The sequence below is a fragment of the Miniopterus schreibersii genome (genome assembly GCF_964146895.1).
Source record: "Miniopterus schreibersii genome assembly, chromosome: 1".
Taxonomy (NCBI): domain Eukaryota; kingdom Metazoa; phylum Chordata; class Mammalia; order Chiroptera; family Miniopteridae; genus Miniopterus; species Miniopterus schreibersii.
In genome coordinates, this window is record NC_138101.1 from 88,819,454 (window position 1) to 88,846,216 (window position 26,763).

At 44.1% G+C, this 26,763-nt stretch overlaps 1 protein-coding gene across 6 annotated transcripts in view; it reads right to left on the reverse strand.

Annotated features, from left to right (window-relative positions):
* Positions 1-26,763, reverse strand: part of FRMD4A (FERM domain containing 4A) — a 578,005-nt gene that overhangs the window by 89,471 nt on the left and 461,771 nt on the right. For all 6 annotated transcript variants that reach the window (XM_081154205.1, XM_081154207.1, XM_081154206.1 and 3 more), the window contains 6 exons: positions 26,525-26,581; positions 25,598-25,620; positions 14,928-15,011; positions 9,807-9,872; positions 9,536-9,593; positions 5,423-5,509 (listed from right to left, as the gene is read on the reverse strand). In XM_081154205.1, coding sequence (XP_081010331.1) covers positions 5,423-5,509; positions 9,536-9,593; positions 9,807-9,872; positions 14,928-15,011; positions 25,598-25,620; positions 26,525-26,581 — 375 coding nt within the window. The remainder of the gene's footprint in view (positions 1-5,422; positions 5,510-9,535; positions 9,594-9,806; positions 9,873-14,927; positions 15,012-25,597; positions 25,621-26,524; positions 26,582-26,763) is intronic.

Here is a 26,763-nt window from a genome sequence, read left to right on the forward strand (position 1 = left end):
CTTTCCTTCCTTCCTCCCTCCCTCCCTCCCTCCCTTTCCTCCCTTCCCCCCCTTCCCTCCCTTCCTTCCTTCCATGGTTTGGGTCTCTTTGCTTGGCTGTAAATGCAAACTAAGGTGAAGTTCAAGATTTACTTCAAGTGTCCAAATGCCAATATGACAGTTCCATTATTCCCTGAAGCCAACAGGACTGTAATGTGTGAAATAAAGGACATCTTTCTTACGCAGCACCCAGATCCTACACACATACACATGCTAGAATGGAATTTGGCAGCTAGGAGAAAATAAGGTAAAATTGTCTATGCAGTTGCAAGACATTTTTGTTTGACCACTGTGACCCTCCTTCCACCTCTCTCGCCATTGCTAAACCAAGACAGTTAGACATGTGGGCACTGCCATTCCCACACTCTGATGCCACACTCACAATTGTGTACAAAAACCATCAAACCGTAACTGTGGGAAAGAAGAAAGGCAAGCTGAGATAAGCAAAAGGGATGTTCCAAAGTGTCATATAGCATTTTAGTAAGCACAGAAGTGGAGAGGCAGGCTGAGTGAGAGGGAAAACATGGCCGGGTGACAAAGAGAAATACAAGGATTTACTGAGAGTTAATGGGGTGATATTTAATATCTTATAAGAAATTCTGCAACCTGTCCTCAGATACTGTTTGGGGTTCTGCCTGATCTTTTTAAAGAACTCATACATGCAAGCAAGGGCCAGTATTCTGAAGCATGTAAATACATTGTAGATTTCTTTTTAAAAGGTCCTATTTATTGATTGGCTTTTGCAGGGCTATTCTTCTGCACACGTAATTCTAAAACTTCTGAAGCTGACCTTGAGTGTCCAAAAGTACACAAAAGCCAAAACACAGTCTTTGGGTGTTCCCACATGTCTGGCTGTTCCCAACGTGGGCCCCAAGGGCAGAGAGGCTGGTTTTGTTCTGACAAACATTGGCAGCTTGCATGTTGGGCTGTACTTCTGCAAGGCTGGGCGCCCATTTGTTTAGAAGCCCAGGTAGCATATAGGGGTGTGAGATTGGGAGGGGACCAAAATGTTCTCTTTATTCCACCTGGGAGGTACCCCGAGCTTGACTCTATCCTCTCCCATGGCCACTATGGCTTCAAAATGAGGATTAAGCAATTTAAGGTAGACTCTGTGACCAGAATGACAAACTGCACTCCAACCAGAGAACCTGAAGCAAGCTACTGTCCTGCCCATTTCTGGACAGCAATCAGCCACCCGCTTTTTAAATTGTTTTTGGTGGGCGTATGGAGCCACTTGAGTGGATTTTCACAGAAGGCTGCTGAGCTCCCTGGCATGCTCATGGTTTGCTGATGCTCTTAGAGCTGTGCATACCGGGGAACCAGAAGTGCCTCAGGGCCCTCCAGGGGAAGGGAGCAGGCCCACCCCTGCCACTGCTTCTACTTGAATTGCTGGCTTTTAGTATTGTGGTGCCATGTGACAAAGCCACAATAAATGGGTCAGAGTGTGAGGAAGGACCTCTGCCTTGGCTGGAGATGCAGCTACTGCTGCAGAAGGGCCTCCAGGGGCACAGAACTGAGTGCCACTCCCAGTTTCTGAAGCATTGCTGGGGGCTCAAGACTGCTCTGCTTGGCCTGAGTAAGAGGGAGTGCACTGGGAGGGCCATCCTTCAAAGGGGCTGGCATAGCCTTGAGCCCTGTGCCTCCAAACACTCCAGCTCTCCATGTGCAGAGACACCTGCGGAGCCTTGCAGCACAGATGGCTGGATGGCAACTCCTGCTACCCATCAGAATAATTTGGGAGGCTTTCTAAATGTTCAGTGGCCAGGTCAGATATGGGGTGAGTGGGACCGGGGGAAATGATGGCATCTATACATTTATAAGGTTTCATGTAATTTCTGATTTTCAGCTGAGGTTAAGCATTGCTGGCCTAGAGCACTGAAGGCAGACCTTGGGCACTTTATGTGAACCTGCACTGGTGGTCGTGCCTCTCTTTATATTTACAGGTCTGGAGCAAGGGTGCACACTCTGCATTCAGGGACTCACAGGTGCTTACATGTAACAAAGGAGGCCGTTTAATGATGGTGACGATGCTGGGTGTGGGAAGGAACAAGTACCCTGCCTGGTTCTTCTTGCAGCTGTGAATTCTTAACGATGGCTCTGATTTACCCTCTAGTTTTGCCTTTAAGTCTCATGCCAGGTCTTAGCAGAGGCAGGTACTCCTTGCACTCATGAAACTTAGGTTTCTCTTCCCTTTACAGGCCTTTCAAAGACCTGTTCTTAATTTAATACTCAGATTGTACATTCATTTCTTAAAGAGCCCTCCCCAAATTACATACAGTTCAGGGCCCATGCAACCAGGACTTGCCTCTGTGTCTCACAGGAATGTCATGGTGGGAACCTGAAGTCTATTCAAGCTGCTGGTAATTTTTCGGGTGTGCTGACTGCCTCTCCCTTTCTTCTCTCCACTCAGTCTCTGGGTAGTTATGCGTTGGACGTTCTTGATACTCTTGAGCTCCTGCTGCATAGCCAACTGCCTAGTCACAGCTGCCAGATGTCCCATCAGGCCTCAAACTCCGTAAGTCCAAGCTGAACTTACTGCCTCTTCTCATATATCACATGCTTTGGTTGATCAAGAAGCCTGGCATCATTCTAGGTTCCCCTTCTGCTCTGACTGCCACCCTCCGTCACCACACAATTGGTCAATCATATCTACTTCCTAAACATCTCGCTTCCATTTTCCCTCTTCCATCCCCTTACTAACAGCCAACCCCAAGCCCCCACCAGCTCTGGCCTCACTGCTGTAATAAGGTCCTGGTCTGCAGGTCGGGTCCTGCATTCCTTCAACCCAGCTCCACACAGCTGCCAGACGATGCTTCTATGACAATGAAAATCTGATACGGCCACTCCCCTGCTTCAAATGCTCCATGGCTCCCACTGCCTCGAAGATGAAATCTTAGTAAAGCCTTCAGGGCTCTGAGAGCTTGCTGCTGGCTTCATCAGCCTCCTCTCCAGCTGCCCTCCTCTCGCCCCCAGTTCCAGCCCCAGTGGTGCCATGTGCTCCCCCATCAGGCCACGTGGCTCTCCTTCGTGTGCTTTCGCAAGCACCGGTCTCTCAGCCTGCATGTCTCCCCACCCACCTGACCATCCAAAAAACTTCTGTCCACCCTTAGAACCCAGCCCCACTTTGCTGCCTGTGAAGACTTCTCTCCCCTATGAGGCCAGCTGAGGAATCTATCCTTTAATTCACCACCGGCCCCCACACAGACCTCCGTTACAGCACTGGGACCACTGATGCAGTTACCACACAGCCCTCTCCTGACAGCCTGGGCAAGCTGAGGATATGATGTGTTTCTTATTTATCTCAGCACCCCGCAGTCTGCTGGGCACATAACAGGTATACAGCAAACATTTAAAAACGAAGGCAGGAAGGAAGGAAAGAAGGGAGGGAGGGAGGGACCAATGCTGACTGATGGCCTGGTTGCCCCTCACTGGCAGTAGGCTTGAGAATTCCATCTACTTCCTCAGAGGCCACAGAAGCATAAGTTATTTTAAGGAATAATTCAGTCTTAGTAGAGCCAACACCTAAATAAATATATTGGCCTTTTAACATTTTTAAATGTTAAATGACCTGGATAAGCTCCACAGCGAGAGGAAATTCTCTTACTCAGCGGCTGACTATTCACACCTCTGACTTCCTACTTCTTATCTGGAAACCTGTTTTAGAGTCTTAAGAGACTCTGAGTTTACTGAGTTACAATTTATGTACAATTTATTATGCCCCTGGAATGTGCCACACCCTGCTTTTCACATACATCAAGTGTTATCTTGTTTTTCAATCTTCATTAGTACCTCAATTACAGAAATAAAGCAAGCTTAAACATATTAATAAATGAAACTGAAAATATATGGGTACTTGTTCATATGTCTTTCAAAATGCTCTGAGAGACAAGAGAATTCAACTGCTAGATTTTAATGAACTCAGTCGTGGATCTGAAGTGTCCACGTTGGCCTTGGCCTTCCACCAATGTGGGTGATGAAGAGCTGGATATAGTGTAACGAGGACTGTGTTAAAGGAGCTGCGAGCATTTATTATTGGCTCTTGCAAGCAGAAAAAACCACCAGGCAGGTTGCAAAGAGAGGACTGTCAGTATAAAAAGAAGGAGGGAGTGAAGAGAAAACATGAGAAGAAAAAGCACAGGCACTTACAAAAGCCACATGGGAAAGAGGCAGAGGGCAACCGGAAGAAAGAGTGTGACCGAAAAAGGGAAAAAGTAAGCACCCAGGGTCCGATTCCTGTTTCACAGGGTGTAAGTGGGAACTGGAGAGTTTTGGGAGATAGCCACAAAATCATATGCTCTGAACAGCCAGGTGCCTACTGAATTGTTCCCCTGGAAGAATTCCTTCATATTATTTGCTCAGGATTCTTTTCTTAGCACTTAACTGACTTACTGATGAATTGAGTGAAAATCCTCCTCAACACAGGGCCACCCCCAGCATCAATTTAATAAAAAGCTGGCTAAGAGTGGATGTTAACAGGATAGACGAGATAAGCTCAGCTATACAGTGTGGATTTCAATCCTGCTCGTGGATAAAGAAGCTTGGAGAGCAATCTGGAGTGACATAATGGATCACTATCGCTCTCTCTTTCCTAAAGCAAGTGTGGTTTTGATAGACTTTTAATATGCATTTCAGGGTTTAAGTTGTATACTGTCTCCTCTCCATGATCTGCTGCCAGATGATCTGAATGGCAGCTCTTGCCTCAGAGATATTTTTCCATTATAATTTTTCAATTTGTTCTGGTCTGAAAAATGTGTGTCAATGAAAACAGAGAAAACTCAAGCACTGTGCCTCCTTCAAACACTCTGTTCTGTGTTTACAACGACTTTGCAGATCCCTCTCTGCTTCCCTTTCTTTTTGGCAAATGACCTTATTTTTTCCAGATTTCTGATCATTTCTGATACGCCATAAAATATTTACCAGATTTGCAGAAATGCCTCTCAGCCTCTTTATTTTTCACCTCCTTTTGACCTAACAATTTCTTCTTTTAGCTCCCCTACAAACACAAACACACACACCAAAAAACTTTGGGAAAACTCAAATGAGCTCCAGGATTCAAGAGTGATGTTCCCTCACTTTTTTGAGGGCAAAGTACCTCAGGAAATTAAGGAACAGGACAATCCCCCAAAGTCCTTTTCCCCATTTCCTTTGGGAGAGCTGAGCCAGTCTCCTTACCTTAAATAATTATAACTGCTTAGGTTTCCTTAGTGACAGGGGAAAAAACCATTTACTCAGGGCACCGAGATTGGATTTCTGCGCAGTAACTTGTATACACTCAAAGTGGCAAGGGCTTGGCAAGCCCAGAGGCCCTCAGGCTGCACAGCATGAAATTTTTACTCATTTCCGCCTGCTCTTCTCTTAGTCTCACAAAGGGGAGCACACTTACCTTCCTTGGCTTCACTTTATCATGGTAGTCATACTGGAAGATTCCTTTGTAGCTCAGTCCCAGCCACCAAGGTATCCCCTGCTTGTCCTAGGACACCAAAAGGATCATGGGTAAATATGGGGCCAGAGAAGATAAATACAAACCAAGAGACCTCCTGGTTCATCTCAAGACAAGGGAAAATGCAAATTCCTTGAAGTGAGCAGAGCCCATCTCTCTCCACATTTTACTTTTACAGGTGTCTGGTCATCAAATGATGCTCAGGCATAGGAACAGGTGACCTGGAAAGTGCCCTGGGCTGGGGACCCAACTTGGTTCCTCACCAGCAGCACAGCCACGGTCCTTTCCCCTTCAAGGAGTAAGTAGCAGATGCCTTGCTCTTTGTTCTCCTAAGATGTTAGGTTTTCAGTGCTGGGCCCCTCGCTCACCACAAGGGGAAATTTGGGAGATGTTGAGCATTCTAATAAAAAGACCTCCTGAGCAGAGAAACCATAATCAACTCAGAGCTGGAAAGGACCACAGGGCTATGGAAGGCTACGCCTTGAAAACGTAATTTTTTAAAAGATTTTTTAAGAGCAGTTCTAGGGTCACAGTAAAATTGAAAGGAAATACAGAGATTTCCCATCTCCTCCCTGCCCCCACACATGCACAGTCCCCTCCACTATCAACATCCCTCATTAGAGAGGTGCATTTTTTCCATGACACATGCACGTCACCCCACGTCCACAGTTTACATTAGGGTTCCCTCTGATGTTGTATACTCCGTGGGTTTGGACAAATGTATATATGACATGTATCCACCATTACACTATCACACAGAGTATTTTCGCTGCCCTAAAAATCCTCTGTGCTCCACTATTCATCACTCCTCCACTCCCTCCCAGCTCCTGGCAACCAATTTTGCCTTTTCCAGAATGTCATATAGTTGGAATCATACAGTAGCTTTCTAGATTAGCTTCTTTCACTTAGTGACTTGTATTTAAGACTACTTTAATTTTAAAGACAAATAAATCAAAGCAAAGGGTCAGTCCTGCTCTACTAAGGATCCCCCTTCCCCCAGCAGGGCGATGGCACTGCAGGCAGGCAGGTGCTCACCACGCAGTCCTGCTAACTGGAAGACAGCAGGGTGCCAGCAGGCCTGTGTGACTCATGCTGCTGGGCAAAGAAGCCTAGACATTCGGGGACTGAATTAGAAACACCAATTCCCTTTGTTTATTCTTTTAACAGAGACCTCTTGGCACCAGCCTGTAAGCTGTAATTCTACATTCAAGTGGGGTGACTGAGTTGTTAGTTAAAGCTTCCAAATGCTAGGAGCTGACAGTGAGCCTATCAAGCAGCCTTTCCCCAGATTTGTCCTAATTGCCACATCTATGAATCCCCTAATATACCCCATCGTAAATGTCTTGAAAACTCAAAGTTGGCTTCATGGTTTTCAAATACTTGTGAGGCATGAGGTATTTCAAGGTCAGCATGAAGATAAAGGACCAAAGAAATACATTTTGAATTTTTAATAAAGTTTCAGGGTATATGATTTCTTTAAAAAATGTTGAAAGCTATAAAACCCCAGTCTCTGGAAAGTGCCTCTGCACTGCAATGGTTTCAGGGAATAGGACAAGAGGAGATCCAATGCTGCTGCAACTTTAGATTGACTAGAGAAGGTTTGTCATCACACCATAAAATATGGCATCTGTGAAATCACAAGGCCACCAAACAGGGAGTCATGCTACAGTTGGTTTAGGCTTGTTGGATTCGTGTGTTCTCTCTCCAAGTAAGCAGGAGAGCACTTGCTTATGCCTGGAGATTCCAAAAGCCAAACACACACGTGCACTTGGCACTCTGAAAGTCCCTAGGTCTGCTTCTGGTTTTTAGCACACTGCAAAGCAGCAAGCATATTTCTAAAGTTTTATTGGAAGGCAGAAAGCAAATACATCAGAGGCCACCTTTCCATCAAGCTCCAGGGCTGATGAAGAAATGGAACAGAGGCGTAAGCAACTAAGAGACTAGGCGAAGCCTCATCTCAGAGACTTCCAATCTATCCATCCCAACCCATCTTAATCATTTAACAGTGCATCTCTATGGTCTTTCAACATCTAGGAGACTTTTGTGAGAATAGTTGGAGAAGCAACTTTCTTACTATCTATTTTAATTATAAGTGATAGAGATGAGATCAAACTAAGAACAAACAGAGAATGGTCCACGAATTCCTGAGTTCCTGCCTCCCATTCTTGACAGCAGCCCCCCTTGCTACACATCATCAGACTATTTCCACAACAGAGACAGACTCACAGTGTGATTTCTGTGCAATGCCTCTTGTAATGTCAGGAATTATTGTTGGATCCTTATGTTTCCTTTATGGTAACAACATGGCAAAGTGGGAATGGGCTCAGCCGGCACAATCGATTTTGAGCCTCTTTTCATGAAAAACCCAGTTGACTGCCCACTGATTTCAATGGCCACATTCCAGGGCACAGCCTTACACAGGGTAATCTCCTTAGAGAATTCACCTTTCTCTTTGGGATCAGAGGCAGCTCAAAAGGTTAGGTCACACTCCTCATGACAAACTATAGTTTAGGCTTGAGAAAGGCAGGGATGGTTGTGATGGTTCTATAAATTCTGTGAATGATGATGAAGAGGGATTAAGAGCTTCCATTAGGCCCTAGTTGGGTGGCTGAGTTGGCTGGAGCATCATCCCATACACCAGAAGGTTGCAGGTTCGATTCCCGGTCAGGGCACATCCCTAAGCTGCAGGTGTGATCCCCGGTTGGGCATGTGCAGGAGGCAACCGATCGATGTTTCTCTCTCACATCAGTGTTTCTCTCTCTCTCCCTCCCTCCCACTCTCCCTCTACCTCTCTTTCTCCCCCCCTCCCCTCTCTAGAAATCTATGGAGGCATATCCTTGGGTGAGAATTTAAACAAAAAAAAAGAGCTTCCATTGGTAGGAAGAGCTATGGTAAGACATCAGGAAGAATTTAACCATTGCAGGCTTTAAAAGATCCTGAGCTGAGCTGAGCTGCTGGGTGGGACTAGAGTCCCTGCACATGCCTCAGAACTAGGCTCCACAAATAGTGTTCCAACATTTGTTCCCATGATGGAAACATATATATCCAACTATTCAATTTTCAATACACAGTCAGTAGATAATTGGTGCCAGGCACTACATTGGGTTCCAAGAATATACAGCAGAATACAACAGTCTTTGCCATCAAAAGCCTACAGTTTAGTGGGAGATACAGGCAATTAAATGCATAGCAAGGACATGCAAAGCGTGCAAACTGCCACAGGTGACACTAAGATGAATAAAACATGGCACACATTCTAATCTGCAGGAATTAAAAATACAGTTGGGCAGAAACAAGAGAAAAGAAACTGGTAGAAGAGCAAGAGAATCTCAGGTTGTCTGGTGAAAATATCTTGAATTCAGAAGAGTTTTCTGCTCTTTTTTGGCCTTGGGGCAATCACTTAGTTAAACTTTTCATGTTGGGGTAAATTAAGGAAGGGAAGTTATCCTTTCTCATCATAGAAAAGGACACATGGGTACATCATTATCTATTATTTCAAAGAAGGGATCCCAGTATGAAATATTATAAATAAAATTAAAGAGAATTTAGAATGGGGTCCATGTCCCATTGGACTTGCCATCACAATATTGAAGAAGACAGATCCTGTCTTCTTAAATAGTCATTCATTCCATTTGTCAGCCCACAACCCCAGTCCTCCTCTAAAGTTGTCTACTTGGCATTTAACCTTGAAGAAAAACACTGTTGACATTCTCCTTAGAGATTTTGTTCTCTACAGTTCTATGTATTTAGATGGAATCTTCCTACTGAGAGGCTCAGAGGTCCTGATCTTCCAGGGTCCTTCTGAGAATGAAAGGAAGTAGGGATTTGTTACACTCATTTCACAAAAATGAAACTGAGTTTTACAGAGTAACCGAATCAAGCTTTACTACACTAGGGGAAAAGTTGTTCTAATCTCCTTGAATATGTAATCTTTCTGACCAAGGCCTCCCCAACCCCCACTCCCTCCCAAATCTTCAACAACATTTTTTTTTTTAACGAGAACTTTTTAAAATTTTAGGGCAGGCTTGGCAACCATCATCAAATGAATTCACTTACCTTCACTGCATAATAGTGAACTCCGTAGGTTGGAAGAGACTCCACGATGCTCATGTAGCTGGAAAGACAAGACGCACACACATAGGTGGTTATTTGGCAGAACTGCTATCATGTACATACTTTTGTGTGTGTGTGTGCCTGATAAAGTTCTCGGAGTGATTATTTACTTGGAAATTACCTTGAACTATCACCCCCCTGGAGATATGGCTTTCTGAGAAGAACTGAACACGCTGATATAACACAATCTCAGGAGCACTGGGGGACCACTTACTTCACGATTGCTTGACCTCTGGTCTGGCCGTTCAGTTTCTTGTAGTGCTCAATGACTCGGTCCTCACTAAAAGCACAAGAAAACAGTTCTGTTATTACACTCCCTAGGTCAACGGCTGAGCATCCTGCTAATGGAGACACATCTTCTGAGCCTGAGCAAACTGATGAGAAGCTCCAAGGAGCCAGCAGCTCCTGGAAAAAGAATTTGTCCTGAAGTGGCATTTCTGAACTTTAAAAAGTCTGTTTTCCCCTCCGAGGACTCTCGCTGTCTTTATCTTGGATTTCTCATCACAGAATTAAGATTAGAGCTCAGGTTTGGGGTCAGCTCCTTGCAAGAAGTGATTCCAAGAGAGAAGAGGAAGAAGTGGGGAGCAGGCATCTCAGTGGGGAGGGACTTGGGACAAAGAGGACCAACTGGCCAGACATCAGAGTGGATGCTCTGGCTGAACTCCCAAGGCCCTCCTTCTCACCCTCCTCACTCCCAAATCCTGTCTCCACAGGGTCTCGTGGGGAGGAGACAGGTGCTGACCTCCCCTGAATTAGATGTCAGGGTTCAGGGCTTCCATGGAGGACAAATTTGAAATTAGGGCCTGGTTAACACAAAGCATGAGGCCATGATAAAAGGCTCAGAGGGGAATCCTTTTTATCTTCTGAACTCTTAGTTCTAAAACAATAAGATACCAGCTCCTGCCTGGGGAGACAACGGCCAGCCAAACCCTTCCTTGACTGGACAGGGTGGAGGGCCTCTCTGGTATGAGTCTCTGGGCCCAGTGGGTGGGAGCTGTGGCTGCCCCCACTGTTGCCTTCAGAAGCGCAGAGCTGACCTTGGGAGTCACAGGGGAAGCACATCCCACCTGCTAAGGAGTCAAGTCCAAAAGCAGTGGCCTGTGACCTGGCCACACAGCTTTGGGACCTTATTTCTCACTCTTCTGCCTCATTTTTCCTCCCCGCAGGCTGGTGGACTCCAAGACGTACGCAATCTTAGGCCCTAGTGGTGGATCTTTATTATCTAATAAGAACTTATTATCCCAGAACTGACCTAAAGCCTTCTTTCATGTTTTTCTTTTCCAGCTAGACCATTTCTGGGGTAGCATTCTATATGTTCTTTCCCTGATACTTGGGGTAATTTATTTACCTTCCAGTTACTATCTTAATCTTTATGAGTATCTCTTCATTTTCGTATTCTGATAGTTGGTGCATGTAAGATCGTCTGACTCGTCATAAGAAAGTGTCTTCATAAATACCCAGAGCTGGGACAGGCTAGCTACGAGGGGCCTTCCTCTAGCTGGAGAGTCGTTCTGTGGAGTCTGGGCACCTTCGTTCAGAAAAGGGCAGATGCCGCTATATTTCTCCTCGATTCCCCCACACAATGGAGGTTCTACACAGAGTGTGCCAAAGCCCTCTCCTGACAGAATGCTCTAGAAGCATCCCTTCTGGGTAGACACCAGCCTCAACAGACATGCGGAGTTGGGTCAGGACGTCAGGGTTGCTCTTCCAGCTTCCTCCCCGCCCACCCACTGAGTCCATGGTTGCATAGGCTCATTTCCTACCACATGACCTAGCATTTTGTGAGGTCAACTCCTAGATCCAGGGTCAAGCAAGTCAGAGTAGCTATGAGCCTATCTCCTCTGGGAGAGAGGTCTGGGCTGAGCTGGAGAGATGAAAATCAATATAGTGCTGTAGCTCTAAACACAAGCAAGACTCAGCAAAAACACCACTGAAAGTTAGAAAGACTGTCAGGTGGCTGTTCTGCTGCTGACTGACTAAATGCCTGACCATGGGCTCTCAAAGTGCCTGACAGCTGCAGGACTGTCACCTTGCCCACCCTGTATCTCCTGCTGTCTGAGACCATCTATGAGGCCACAATAAGTACCTTTTCCTTCCTCAGCTTCCCCACTCCTTTTGCGCCGACTGAAACACTGTGGCCCCACGTGTCATAACACATGCCAAGCTGACTAGGAACACATCCTGCCTCCTGCCCTGCTCCAACCACTCCTCTGGAAGTTACAGATGGCCCAAGGACACCGAGCTCTGCAGACAGTTCCCAACTACCCCAGTTTTGTGGTAGGGACTCAATGGAATAATTATCAGAGACCCTTCAGCCAGAGTAAACAGAATCCCAAAACACAATTTGGAGGACACAGCGGTTCATGAAGGAAAAAGACAAACGGTTGGAGCTGACTCTGCCCAAGCCATGGGCTGGGACATGTCATTAAGTTAAAGCATCTCTCTGCAAACAAGGGGACCAGGAGATGCACGAGTGATGGAAAGGGAAATAAAGTGATAGAAATATGGTCCCCTGTCTTGGAGGAGCCATCGGCCAGCCCTTGTCAGCAGCTCTGAAGCAAAGGAAGATGTCCCTGCATACCTGTCTGGGTGGTGTGGGTGGTCCAGCATTCACAAGCTAGGGACTCAAGAGAATCCAGGTCAGGGACTGATTCTGATTTGTTCTGTGGCCCTCAGCATATAATTCTAACTTTCTGCCTCAGATGCCTCCCCGACAGGGGAATTGTGTGGAGTGAGAAGCCCAAGCTAGTTAAATGCTTGGGGGAAACTAGCAAAAAGAATTATTGCACTGTTACTCAGCATTATGATATCTTTCACTACTTTCTAATTGCATTACGTAACATTTTACTTTCTCCTTCAATCACAGTTGGAATCGGGTTGGTATGGTTCATTCCATTTTCTAGGTGGGGAATCAAGGCAGCAGAGAAGTAACTGGAGCTGGATGGCTGTTACCCCACAGTTCGGGGACTTGGCTGAGGTTCGAAAACCCACTGCTCTGCTCACTAGGCGATGATACCCTCACAAGAGGGACGGGGCTCCCCATGGCTTATTTTGGCCCAAGCTTGTCCATCGGGCTTGCAAAGGCCGGGGAGAGCAAGAGGGCCCCGAAGAACAGCAAATAAGCATCCTTTGTTCAGGAATGATGAGGCAGTTTAAGACTACGGGCACTTTGATTGAGACTGTGATGTGAGGAGTAAATGAAGGTCTTCTCCAGCAACAAAGGGTCAGTATTGATCCTGTGATGAGGAATGATGCTGAGGCAGAGGGGAAAACTTTGAACAAACTTGGGAGTCTGGCTTTGTCTCCAGTCTACATGTATTAGAAGCATGAACAGCATTTACCCCTTTCCTGACATCCCTGATTTTTTAAAATCCAAATAAGTAGGTTGGAATGTTAAAGCCAACCACAACCGGCCAACAACAATGAAATAAGGTGAAAGGCCTATTTGTTTGCTAGGGTTTTTTTTTTCTTTTGTTTTTTAGCAATGCATCATCAGGATGGCCCATGCTACTGGCTTATTTGTTTATAAACTGGGCTGTGAAGCCTGAGGGCAACTGCTCCCCCAAAAAAGCCCCTCCCACTGTCTTGCCATCCTCTCGGTGCACACCAAGGGTGCCTGTGGGTCTAAATGAGGCCAGGGAAGGGGCTGGCCTGCTCACAGAAAGGGAAGGGCGTTCTCGCAAGATGGCTACAGATGTGGGTGGAGAGGAAGATGCTCATATTGAGAAAAGAGAACCTGTGAACAAGAAGGAAGGAGTTTCTGGATCAGTGATAACATGTGAGATAGGGCTGTGGAGATAGAGATGGAGACACAGAGGGAGGTGGATAGAAGCGTACTGGAGGCGAGAGAGGAGTTCATAACTGCAATGAGCATGGGGTATAAAAAATGTTTGGAAACAAATGAGGAGACACCTGAGAGATGGATTAGGCCACAAGCAACTCTGATTCCCCAACAATCCACCACATTACATTCCCTGCTGGCAAACAGTTCCCCTTTAGGTAGGGATGACAGGTCTCTAGAGTTATATCCTATGTCTCTAGCTCCTTCACCACTGGTTTAGCTCCTGAAAAGAAAGAGCTTGGGGGAGAGAGAAGATAAGGCCCAGGGGATGTAAGGAATTGGGGAGAGGGCAATAGTGTTCCATGGACAAGGGAACAGGAATGCCACCTGCTGGTGTTCACATGTGCGGATGGCCAGGCTGGAAGCTTGAACTGACACATGCAAAGTCCCCTCAGGTTAAACAGGTTCTGTCCTTTGGCGGCAGGTGGTAATGATATAAAGCCACTATTTGTTGCCATCTATGTTACCGAAGGCCGAAAGGCAGCAAAACCATTCAGAGGGGTGAAGTGAGGGATGCCAGCCCACTTAGCTCTCTCAGTTCCGGCCCAGCGGCCCCATCCATGGCCTCTGGGGGAGAAATGATTTTGAACTGGCGCTGACTCCTGCCCGTGCCCACTGCGTCCACACAGGCCCTGCCAGCCAAAGAAATCTCTTAGAGCCACCAGCACGACTGGAAAGTGTCCAGACAAGATGAACTATCGGGAATCTGTAAACTTCATGAACACATTACAGAAGTGCTTACAAGAGTCACATTATAGTTGATCAGGATCGACTTATTCTGTGATTTTTAATTTTATTTCATAAAAGCAGTTACGATGCTTTTTAGTAAGGAGTCAGAAAGAATAAGGGGAAACTGCATTGTGCTTTTCTAGGGACAGTGGTCAGGGTTGGTGAGCCCAGCAGAATTCAACACACTCCCCAGGAATGCAAACCCCGTGACCCAAACCACCATCTGGGAACCTTTCAAACGCCCGATTGATTCAGAATCAATCATTTCAGGCGGGACAGATGAACTACGGCATAATGTTACATGGCAGCTAAAACAGGAGATATGAAACATTGTGGGAAAATGAAAAGACTCAACCTCTCTCTTCTGAGAAGAAAAAACACACCCTGCGCTCTCCCCCATCTCAAACCCCCACACATCCTGTCATCACAGGACGAGGAATCCACAAGGAAACTCTAGCAGTACATGAAAGGATCTCCAAGGAGGCGAAGCTTTCAAAGTGAAACTTTAGAAGGTTTTCTTTTTAAAAAAATGAAAGAGAACAGGGAAAGCAGAGATGTCACACATACTGCGTCATTTAAATAAATGCAGAAACCGGTTTCATGGAGAACCAACCCACTTAATACAGTTTTAAATCGCTCTCCAACTGGGGTCCAGGCTGACCCTGCCGAGGCCCAAGGGTGGGCTCAGTCGCTGGGAGCCCCAGACACCCAGGAAGGGCTTGCTCCCAGAGAGGACAGCTCGGCGCCGGGAGAGAAGCAGCTTACCAGTAGGCCAGGGAGGGGTGCTCCTTCAGGGCCTGGGTGGGAAGTGCTGGCAGCTTCTTCAGGTCACTCCTCACCACTTCATTGCTGAAAGACAGGGGCGGAGACAGACTCACTCACCCTTCTAGTAAACCATCGCACCAGGCCTCGTCCGGGAAACCTCATATCTGTTCCCTTTTAATAAAATGTGGTGGGAGGAAGGGGTGTTTTCCATTTATTTATTTACTTATTTACTTATTTAATAGAGAGGAGTAAGCACACTCAACATGCAGAGCCCAGAGCTCACAGGTGGCTGTGGCTCCTTCTCAAACCCTGCACACAGAGAGGGAGGGGCACAGACCAAAGGCCCTTGAGCAGCCCGAATCTGGAAGAAGGGTCACCAGTGTGCTGGTCGGGTCAAGAGGACGTAGGAGGAGCATCTTGGGGCCCTGCCATGGACTCATGGGCTCCAAGGTTGGGCCACCTGACTGCTTTTTCCTAAGAGTTATCTCCTTCACTGACATGCAAAGCCAATTTTCTTTGCTAGGACTGACCACACATTGGAACCTGTTTTCTGGAAGATGACAAATAAATAAGTTTTGCTTCTGACGAGGTATAGAAATTACTTTGAAAGTGTGAAGTGGACTATCTGGTATGAGGAAGAGGTCGGGCACTAGAAATTCTTTTTCCCAGACTCATTTGTTCTCAGGTGTGGAAGATACATTGCCCTCCCCTAGCTTAACCAGAGCACTGCGACCGCTTGACTCCCCTCTGCACAATGAGCAGACGTCTGGGCATTTGCGCCCACTCTCTACCTCCATAGGCAGTTAGTGGCATCACTTTTGGGTAGTTCTGGTATTTAAAGGGTGTTTCCCTACACTGGTCCTCCAAAGCCCCTCAGAGCCCTGCAGGGGTCGCAGAGCTCACCCTGTGGAGCGCCGCCTTGGACCCACAGTTCTAACTGAGGCTGTCTAGCAGATTCCATGCTGCTCACCCCAACTGAGGCAAATACTGGCCACCAGGACCTTGGGCAGTCACATCTAAAAAGCGATGAGACAGCAGCTCCATAAGTAAATATGAATGAAGGAACGCTACAGTCACAGACAACTCCTGGGGCATTTGGACAACAAACACCCCAACACCACACGACTAACTGGAGGATGTGCCCTCCCATGAGTCCCCGCCAAGCTGGAAATACTGCCCACAGCAAGCAATGGAATCAGCAGTTACCCTTCGGATACCAAGCGGCACTGGGAAAAACCATTCCAATACTTTTAGTTCATGTATGTGGTGACAAAGAAATCCACGTATGTTGGGTGGTGACATTACAGCTACTTCCAGAAAGGGCATTTTTCAGGTGGACTAAGAAACAGTGGTAGTGGGTGTTTGCAAATTCTGGCTTTGAGCAATCACCCAGAAGGAAAAGCTCACTTTGTTATTGAGTCAATAAATCCAAGTACTGGAACTATTATCATCTAAGTGGGAAGGCAAGGATTTGTCAATTAATAGGCAACAAGCTGGAGGTATTTCTGGAGCCCCTATATGTGGAAAGTATGTTAGGGGATACAAAAAACCAGTGAGCCAAAGTCCTCAGCCAAAACGTGCTCACAATTTAGTGCTAGAGGCGAGAGATAGGAATTAAAGGTAACTGACAATATGAGCAGTGTTGGATCATGTTGATTCAAACAAAATGTAAAAGTTCAGAGAAAAGAAGGAGCGCACATGGGCTCTGGTATAAGACCAGGCTCTGGGGCAGGGCCCGCGTGGAGAAAAGGAGAGGAAGGAATATCGTGGATCTCCTCAATGGGATACAGCAGAGCGGGGAGGCCATGTAATGTGAGTCAAAGAGATCCGTTTGGAGTGGATGGTATATAAGGGGCGATGAAGCTGAATAAAAGGAAGATAGGCACAACATTTTAATGCCCTTCACTGCCAGGCTGACAGAGTTCAAATTGATCCAGTAGACAATGTAAGCCACTGGAGGTTTTCAAACAGGTAAGTTCCAGGTGGTCAAGAAAATTCAGTTCCCAAGCAGGGTTTGGAATCTTTACTCGCATGCTGTTAAGGCACAGTTAGAGCAAATATTCAGTTCACCAAACACCAGAGAGCCCACGAGGATGAATTTCTGGAACTTCTCTCCCCTGTTTAACTATAATAGGGTCCCTGAGACTCCCAGGGAGTGGAATCATTGATTCATCAGTGCCTAGCGTAGTACCTTAAATGTCTATCAAAAGGCACTTCTGGGGGATGAACTTTTATTAGATGAAACTGTGAGAAAGGCAATGAAGCTGAAGTTAGAGTTGGGGTTTACTCACAGTCATCAAGTCTATAGTTTACTTGGGGAAGAAAAGAGCTGAAGGAGGAAGGGATTGTCTTACCACCAAACACTAGTTTGTTGGCAAACAAATTTCCCTGATGACAGTCCCAGGTTTGACTTCCTTGCTGGAGCTTGCAGTGGGTTCCCAAGCTTTCCCCCAGGGCGAGGTTACATAGGCAAATATAATAAGAAATCACTAAGGCGTGAAACCCGTCCAAATCCATTACGTTCTGGAAGGGATCCATGGCTCTTAAACCTTCCCCAAGGACATCGATGTAGAAATGTTCTATTTGCTTTTCTGCTGTCTGTAAACATCTGGAGTAACTTAGAGGTGGCCAGCCTGTCAATGAGCTGGCCAACTCTGTGGCTGCAACACAGAAAGCTGCCCTAGCGGAAGACTGGTCACTCTATCTCTAGAGACACATGAAACTAAAACCTAACGAATGTGCTACAAGTTCCCAGCTTCCTCTCTCAGGGGCTCCCATCCAGCCTTTCCCCAGAGTTCCGTGCACCTGATAAATGCCCACTTATAAAACACCTAAAACGGTTCAGGTTCCAACAGCAGTCATGATGCATTTTTTTTTTTTAAAGAAAACAGGGATCTGAGACAGTCATTTGCTAAACCAGGAATAAAACGGAAGTCTTCTTGTTTTTAATATTAACCAGATTTTATTCCAAACATCTAGGTAGTTATTGGTGTTGCTAGCAAAAAAGTGGTCTCTCAATGCTGTGCTGGTCTCTGATGGAGGGGGTTTGATGCTGTGTCTCTTCTGCCTGCACTGCTCATAAAACATGGGGAGTTCGAACGATCTACCGTGGAAAAAACTGAGATTTCCAGCAATACATCAAATAAGGAATTTACCACAAATAAGAGCAACAACAAATTTAACTGATAAATAATAAAGTGAAGAAATTAAAAATTAAAATTTGATAGGAGGATCGCAAAATCCGCCATGTGTTTGTTTTCCTATAAAAGACAAGGAAATGCTTTTTCAGAAGATTCCCTTCAGATCCAATGAGATGCCATAACTGGGGCAGTGTGAAGAATTCTTCCTGAAATGAGTGGTTTTGGTTTGTGCACCGGAATTGAAACCATAAATGGAGCATGCGACCCAGAAAGTTACACTAGTGTAACATAAAGGACTGAAACTCAGGAGCGGTAATACTATGCTAGTGTCACACTAACGCTTCCATAGTTTCTGAGCAAATCATAAGGGTAAAGTTCTCCAGGGAGAGGTTTTTCTTAAGTAAAAAAGAGTATGATAAATCCTTATCCACAGTTCTAAAATCTGCAAAGCTCTAAGAAACAAACCTTTCTAACCCACGTGGCGGCAGATCTGCGTCCGGTGCAGTGGCGGTAAGGGACGGGGCTACGCAGCCCCTGCCACCGCCAAGGATGCCCTCACTTACCGTCTAAGTCCTACAAACTTCGGTATTTGGAATCACTGGGACCCTACAGTTTCAGAGACGCACCATGGATCTGTACTACTTATTCAACGGAACAACGGAGCTAGAAAACCCTGAGACAGATTTGTAAGATTAATAAGAACAAACAGATTTTTTTCTTCTTTGATCTTTAAAAGCCATGCAGGAAGCATTTTCTCTCCTTTCCTTTCCCTTTCCTTCCGCCCTCTTCTTCTCTTGTGAACCTAGAAAACGTTCAGGTTTCAGCAAAGAAAATGAGAACACTTTCCTCTCTCCCATGACATATTTTCTTTCAGGAGTGCAGTGAGGGCTCCCAAAGCTGGTGGCTGGGGATATTGTCTGGGAAGCTTCTCCTGCTGAGCCGTGACCATCTGCAGACAAAGGGAAGCACCTGGGAGCCTCTGAGATTTTTCCAGCATAGGATTCCGGATTCTGGGCATGTATTACGGATACATAGGCCACACTAATTTACCAATTGTGGAGGGGCAAAGTTACAAACATATTTATGAACTACAAGCCTTTGTTTCTGGTGTTAATTACTAACTTACTTAAGGAAATATTTCCTCTTTGGTTTCTTAGGGTTTTGTGAAAATTTTGTGAATTTCTAACATAGTTTTAGACTTGTAAAATTCAAAACATGTTAAAAATTTTTTGTAAGTCTACAATTTAAGAGAATAATTTTACTCAAATAGATAAGAAGAAGCAACTGATTAATTTTCTACAACTTCACCCTCTAGATTGGAAATCTTAACTCTGAAGAACTGACATGATGTCATAGCCATGAACCTTTGTACGGTTCATAAGGTCAATTCTAAATATGATATTGATATTGAATAAATGCTTGGCAAAACAGACAAGCTATCATAATACATTAATTTCCTCCTTACTTTATGTCTAAATTCCCATGGTATCTGAAGAATATTATCCTGCAAAATACCCTATCAGAATACTTTTCTATACTTGAAAAATGTGAATTACACACTTGAAAATCTCAGTAAAATGGACTTTTGTGCACAAAACAAAGCTTTCTGTAACAATTTGTAATTTTCTCACTGAACATTTCATTTCAAATTTTCATAGGCTCTGTTCCTTTAAAAAGGTCTTGCTGGCTTGACAGGTTCTAGAGACTTCTCCCTTAAAGTCATTAAATCATGGGAAAACATCACACACCCTTTCTCATGTTTTTGGTAAAATAATATATGAGAATTATATAAATTTAAATTCTTCCCATAAAAACTCTTCTTTGGGTTGAGAGATATGTTTCAAGCTTAATGAATAATTTTTTTCTAGGAAGTTTCCAATAGGGAAATTTGCAGGTTCGGTATTCAAGATATTATGAGGCTATGTAAGTTGTATTCCAAATGTTGACTATTGCTAACACAACATTTGAGTATTTTTTACTAATTATCTAAAAGTCTCAACAAATCTATATCTCTTATTATAAGATTAGTGCCAGCTGTTTTCTTTCAAGAGGCTAATTGAAAAACTGTAGGAAAATATGCCCCAAATGATCAAATGCTCTATAATAATGATTTAAAACTGAACTTATTTTGAGTTGTGGTAGTAAAACCACTTATGTAAATGCAAAGTAATGATACTAGTAGACTCGGATTTGTGATTTATGGACTGCTGCTTTAGATTAAGTGACTGACTTCCTTTCAATGCTGTCTGTTAGCTGGGCAAGAAAATAACATTGTCATATTTTTAAAGACAGCAATCCATACAAATGTTTATGTTACTAAAGGCTTTTAGAAGAAAACTAGCTCTTTATCTGCTTTTCCTATTGATCTTCGAAAATTCTTCCTTTAACCTTTGACTGCCTCATGACATCATCTAGTTTGATATAAAAGGCCTACAAACTTGGAATTTTCAGATACTAGTAAGCAAAGTTTTGTTCACATTAATTCACGAACACTCTTAGAAAGGCAGAACAGATTTCAAACAAAAAAAAAATCAAGAGGGGTTTTTTTGGTCACAGAAATTTCATTTATCTTTCCAGACTAGTGAACACATGGTCCAAAGGTTTACAGCAGATAAAATATGAAAAGGTCTGGTTTTTTTCTGGGGTTTTTTGGCTTCTCACTACTCTCCCAGAGCACTAAGAACATACAATCTGTGAAAGAGAAAAGGAATTTTTCAGCACAAATAAAAATTCCAACTCCTCTTCTGAAATGGAGGTGAAAATCAATTTCCTTGGTTAATGAAGGACTGCTGTTCATTTCTATTGACCGAGTAATGCATTGCTCTATTTCTAAAAGCATTTTTTTTTTTTTTTTTTTAATAAATAGCCTTAGAAATCTGTAGGTGGACAGATCAGGGATACAGTAAGGTTTCTTACTGACGACTGAACTCTGAGAAGCTGACTTGGACCAGCATTTAGCTTTGTGCCGATGGCATACACACTGACCCCTAAGTACTCCATCACAACTTTGTTTCTTTTTCTCTGGTCGCTGTGTTTATTTGGAATAGAGAGTCTGCCGATGATGTAGGGCCCTCTCCACTGCCTCTCACGCATATGTCAGGCCCTGCCGAACAGGTAAGCAGTCTTTCCCAGAATTTCCTTAATATCAGCGTTTTCCAGGTGCTGTTTGCTTACAGGTCCTAATAAATCTCAGGCTGGTAGAATCCTGTTTTAATGATTAGCATTGGTACATCCGGTCCTCTGTAACAAAGATATTTCCAAATCCCAACAGATGGCCCAGAGTAACAGAACTGTAGTGATCTGGTTTCAATAAATCTTGTTAGCACAAAATTCTACATAACAGATGGTTTTTACTAGTCCCCGTTAATGTATGGGTGGTTTTTTATATCAAAGGTAGTGTGATTTGGGCATTTATTCATGCTGTTCAGCATAAAGTATTTTTAAATCAATTCACTGATTTGGCAAAATGTTTAAAATGATTTTTTTTCCTTCTTTTTTGGTGGCGCACTTTCAGCAGGGCTGACAGAAAGTAAAGTGAGGCAATTTTCAGAGTATGGAGACTGGCCACCAGGGTTTTCAATTAAGGTCCCATTAGGGGGAAAAAAACAAAACTCAAGTTCTTGTAACACCTCACTTAATACAGTGCAGCAATGTCTTCTATTAAATTAAATTAGAATGTAGCTATGCAATTTGAATGTCCATTCGGTTGATTAAATGAGGCGTTTCCTGCATTTACCTTTTTAAAGAAGAGAATATTATTTTTCTACAATAACTCAAGATTAAAAAAAAAAATTTAAATAGGAAATGGCAGTGCTCAGCACTCAAACTGCTGCAGAGTTTGTGCTGAATAAAGTATGTGTAAGTCATAAAAAAATGTAGTTGACTAATGTTCAGCAGTGGTTATCAAATGAAACATTTTGTTTTTAAACTGTGTTGACCCTTCTCAATCTAATATTTGCCTGTAAAGCTGCCACAGTTAATAGTTCTAAGCCCAGTCAATTGTTTTTAAACAGAATTGCCAACTCTACTGATTTCCTGATGGTTGACAGACATTCATTTTTTACGTAGATATACACTAGGCAATGAAATACGATGACCACATGCTGTGCTAAGGAAAATAATACAAGAGAGAAAATATTATTGTTAGATAAGACTATTTCCTAAACTTTTAATGGTATCTTACAAATGTGTCCACCATGTTTTAGAATATGAACATGTAAACATATATTTCTTCCTATCATGGGCAATTCTTCTTATCTATCTATACCTGAGTCATTTTCTTTCAGCAACGCTGAACCCAAGATTTCATTGTGAAGTTTTAGCAGGACAAGGAAGTGAGCCTTTCCCTTAATTGGAAAGAAAATGGAGTGTTATGTAAAAATAAGTCTTCAGGGGTCTGCTGAGCTAACAGAGTCCAAAAGAAGAAACAGACAGCCTGTGGGTGCCATGAGGAAGAGTAGTTGTGATTGGGGCTGTTCTATAGTTCCCTTTCTATGAAGGCATCTCAGCACTTTTGACTTCTCCCTTTTGTAAAAATAACCCTCTTCCTCTTGTACTTCAAGGCAACTGGTCCCATAATTTGTAGATTTTTAATACTCATTCTCCATAAATTTAATTTGTATATATTCATATATACAATATGTGTAAGATGTAAATATACAGAGTAATAGTGTCCTGAGCAAAGGCAGCCTTTTAGGAAGTCACAGATTCAGGACCCTCAGGCTATGAAAAAGCTACTTTGCCTGTTTTGGTGCAACCATTAGTTCAAAAGGCTGTGTGATCCTCCAGGTTGTAGAATATCTTAGAATTATGCCTGGACCATGTGTTATAAAAAAGCCTTCTCCAGTGTTCTGTGTGTTCTAAGCTGACATCTCATTTTACTAAAGTTGTCAAGGAAAGCAGGGTATGTATACAAGTCAAAGCCATTCATTTCAACACAATTAAGGTTGTACAGTACTGTATGTATTATTAATAGAGCAAAAATAAGTTGTTATAAAACTAAACTAAAAAATGACGACATCTAAAATGCCTAACGTTCAGCCACCAAACCAAACGTGGTGGTCACCTTCAACGTTTGGGGGATTTTTCTGGACGTAGACGGGAAGAGGAACCAACAAGGAATTTAGAATGATTTCTCTTATTCCCAAACTCCAGGCCACTCGAGCCTACTAACCATGGGCCTGCCACGGACAATGGGTGTCTGTGAGGGATCAGTCCCACGTAACAGATCGCCTCCACCTTGGGAGGCGATGGGAATTTTACGTGGGAGATAAACTGACCTTCTGGATAAGGTGCCTGACCTCTCCCTCCCCTGACAGCTATTTCTCTCCCCAGACAGCTGCTGTTCCAAACAAACTGCGAGGCTGCACTTTGACAAATGAAGCCAAGCCAGGATCCGCGTTTCTCTGAAGCCTAGGAGCTGGCATTCCACAAGCTCATTAGGGGGCCGTGAATTACTGCCAGGCCAGGCCTGCACTTCCTCCTCCCTGGCGATCCCTGCGGTTGCTCGTTCCCATGCTCTGCGGGGCCAGATAATGCTGCCCACAGTTCACATTCCATCCTGTCAGGGTGCTCTCAAAATAAATAATATTTACAGCAGAGGTCAGAGCTGGAGAAAGAAAAGGGGGGGTGGTATCTCCAGAATGAGTAGACCAGAGAATAGAAACCACTGGATCTGTGATTGTTAAATCATTTCTCATGGGACTCCAGAAATCTTTGTAAGTAGATATCAACTTGCACTTATCAAAATCCCCCAAACTCTAATACCAAATGAAGGGCATAAAAGAGTAACAACGAAAAAAATCATCACCAAGTGTAGCTTCTATATCCTGAAAATGTTTCGTTGGACAAATTCAGTGAATGGTGATTGGCCACCTACAGTGTTCAAGGTGTCAGTGTAAAAAAGCCTCACTTCAAACAAACAAACAAAATAAACTACGGACTGCCTCTGCTTTATGGCAAGACCTTGGAAAACCTAAATAAAGGGGCCTGGAGGTATCCTTTTGCAAATATTCAAACTGAGCTGAAGTGACTGCCTTTTAGAATCAGAGGCCAGCACACTACCTCCCGCTGCCCAGATGCAGTCCTCTGCTTGTTTTTATTTGGCCTTTGAGCTAAGAATGATTATATGTTTAAATGGTTGGGGGGGAGTGTCAAAAGAATATTTCATAATACATGAAAATGTATAAGAAATTCAAATTTTCGAGTCTATAAATAAAGTTTTATTGAACACTGCCAATTGTCTACAGCTGCTTTTGCACTTAGAAAGGGAGTGTTGAATAACTGTAACAGGACTGTATGGCCTGCAAAACCCAAGATATTAACTGTCTAGCCCTTTACAGAAAATGTTTGCTGATCCTTATTTTAGATTATCAAATTTCTTGCTTTTGCTGAGATATCTGAGTGAGAACATATACCTCAGGTTGTGTTGGAAAGCTTTAGAAATGCACAGGAGAGGAAAGAGAAAGCAGCTAAGAGCTGAAGAATCAGTCAGCATGAACTTGACAAAGCCAGACAAGGACAGATAGGCCACCAACTGAAGTAGTCAATGTTGCATTTACAGATCAAACCTCCCCACCCCCAAAGCATGAGAAAACATACACGTTCCTTTACAGAGGGGAGGTATGATTTGTGTTTCTTTTTATTACCTAACTTCCTCTCAGTGAGCCAGAACCCTATGCCTCGAAGCTCTGTTTCCTACGTGCATGTGGTTTGGTCTTTCGGCCTCTAGACCTTGATTCCAAAGAGTTGGCTCTCCCAGACTTCCCCCATGGGAGCTGGATAGAACAGAATCCCAGGAATCATGTCTGTCTCTGAGCAGACAGTCCTACAGTCCTACCAGACAGGCTACAATGACCTATCTATGAAGGTTCCAGTAATGACCCGGACAGACTGAAGGGCACTGCGGCCGCGCTGGTGAGCGGGCGCTGCCTACCGAAGCGAATGGCAGGACTGAAGTCTGCGCCCCCACTTCCACGGGGCTATGGAAGCAGCGTGCAGGCTTCACAGTGTCTCTGTTCTCTCCAACACGGTACACGGAGAAGGAAGAAAAGTAGAAGTGGGGTGGGACCTTATGTTGTAACACTTTCACCAACACAACCCCCCTGTGGGATAGCATTTTGTCCCTTGAGTATCAGGCACTAAAACTGAGAGAGAGAAAAATAAAGATGTCAACTTCCATATCAGGGCTGCCAGGGTTATCTGTAGCCTACTCACACCATACTGGTGACCCGAGGCTTCACAGAGACACTCGGACAATCCGACAAACCTCGATACCAAGGCCACGTGTGACACTGGGTTCTCATCTCAGCCTTCTAGTAATCTCTCGGCTTTTAATTTAGCACAGAATATCCTTGCTGTTATTGTATTTTGTATGCCTGATGTATCCGTTTCAATAGACAAGCTGAGAACTGGATCTTATCATAAATATTTATTATTATAAATTGCCCTCCCACAAAAAGCAGAATACTTTCTTTTAATAGAGATGCAATGGAATCCATTTTTAAGCAAAAAAATCTTTTGTGAACTTACCTAGAGAAATCTCCCTTTGCCTCCTGTGGAAGAAAAAATTCAACATCAGTGAAACATTCCAACTCAGTGTTAAATACTTTAAACTACATTCTATACTGGGTAAGTCCAGCTTACCGCTGCTGCGGTCCTATCTGCCACAGAAATAGAATGAAGAAGGGACACATGCATTTGCCACTTAAACGTAAGACACTAAATTAAACTCCAGAAAGTTATCTACAAAGCGATTCATAATGACAAGCTGCACGTGTCCACTTCTGGGCCCTGCTCTACCTTTTCCTACTTTTAAGAGTCTGAATCAGAATGTGCGTCTATGTCTTTGTGCTACTTGTTTTGTCTCGCATTGTGGGCTATGTTCTGAGTGTACTAAAGACTTTTGCAGGCAGAGACCATGGAATCTTTAGTGAATCAAGCATAATGACTTGAACAAAGTTGTTGTTCAATAAATCTTTGTTGAGGGGATAAATGAATGACATCCTTTCAATTTATCTTTCCAGTGTGGCTAATATCACCAATGTTGCTAGTATTCAGTGTCCCTCTTTTTTGCATAAAGCTAAATGTCTTTTCCTTGTCTTTCCAGAGTGTGTGAAGAGATTGTCTTGGCAATTAATTCTTGCTATTTACTTGGCTTTCACCAGAGGGGGGGGGAAGAATGCTAAAGCTGAAAAAAATGAGGTCCCAGAATGATCTCAGTCAGCTCCCCCAGGCTCAGGTTATACGCACAATCTTCCTTTGCAGAGAGATGCTGTCTTAAAGGTTTGGAACACCAGCAGCTCTCATTTACTGCCTTCACATAGTGTCCCTAATAAACCTTTTCCCACTGTGGCTAAAATAATGGAGACCCCGAGTTGTGGAGGTGGCAGCTGGCTGTGCCTGCTAAGTCTCATTCCTCATTCTTCTGGGTGTGGTCAGGAGGGGAGCGCAACTTGCCTGTAAGATGTAGGAGGCTAATTCAAACACCACTTCGCTATCGACATCAATCAGCTCCTGCAAAGGAAACCAACAAGGAAGGTGAGCTTGGTACTTTGACAACAACTTCATTATGACGTCTCCCTAAAAGGAGGCCTGGTCTTCCTTTTCTGAGGAGTTCCCCAGAATCTCATCCACTCATAGAACATCTCTGGTTCCTGAGATAACTCCTCTGAATTACTTGGCCCCAAGTGCTCCCT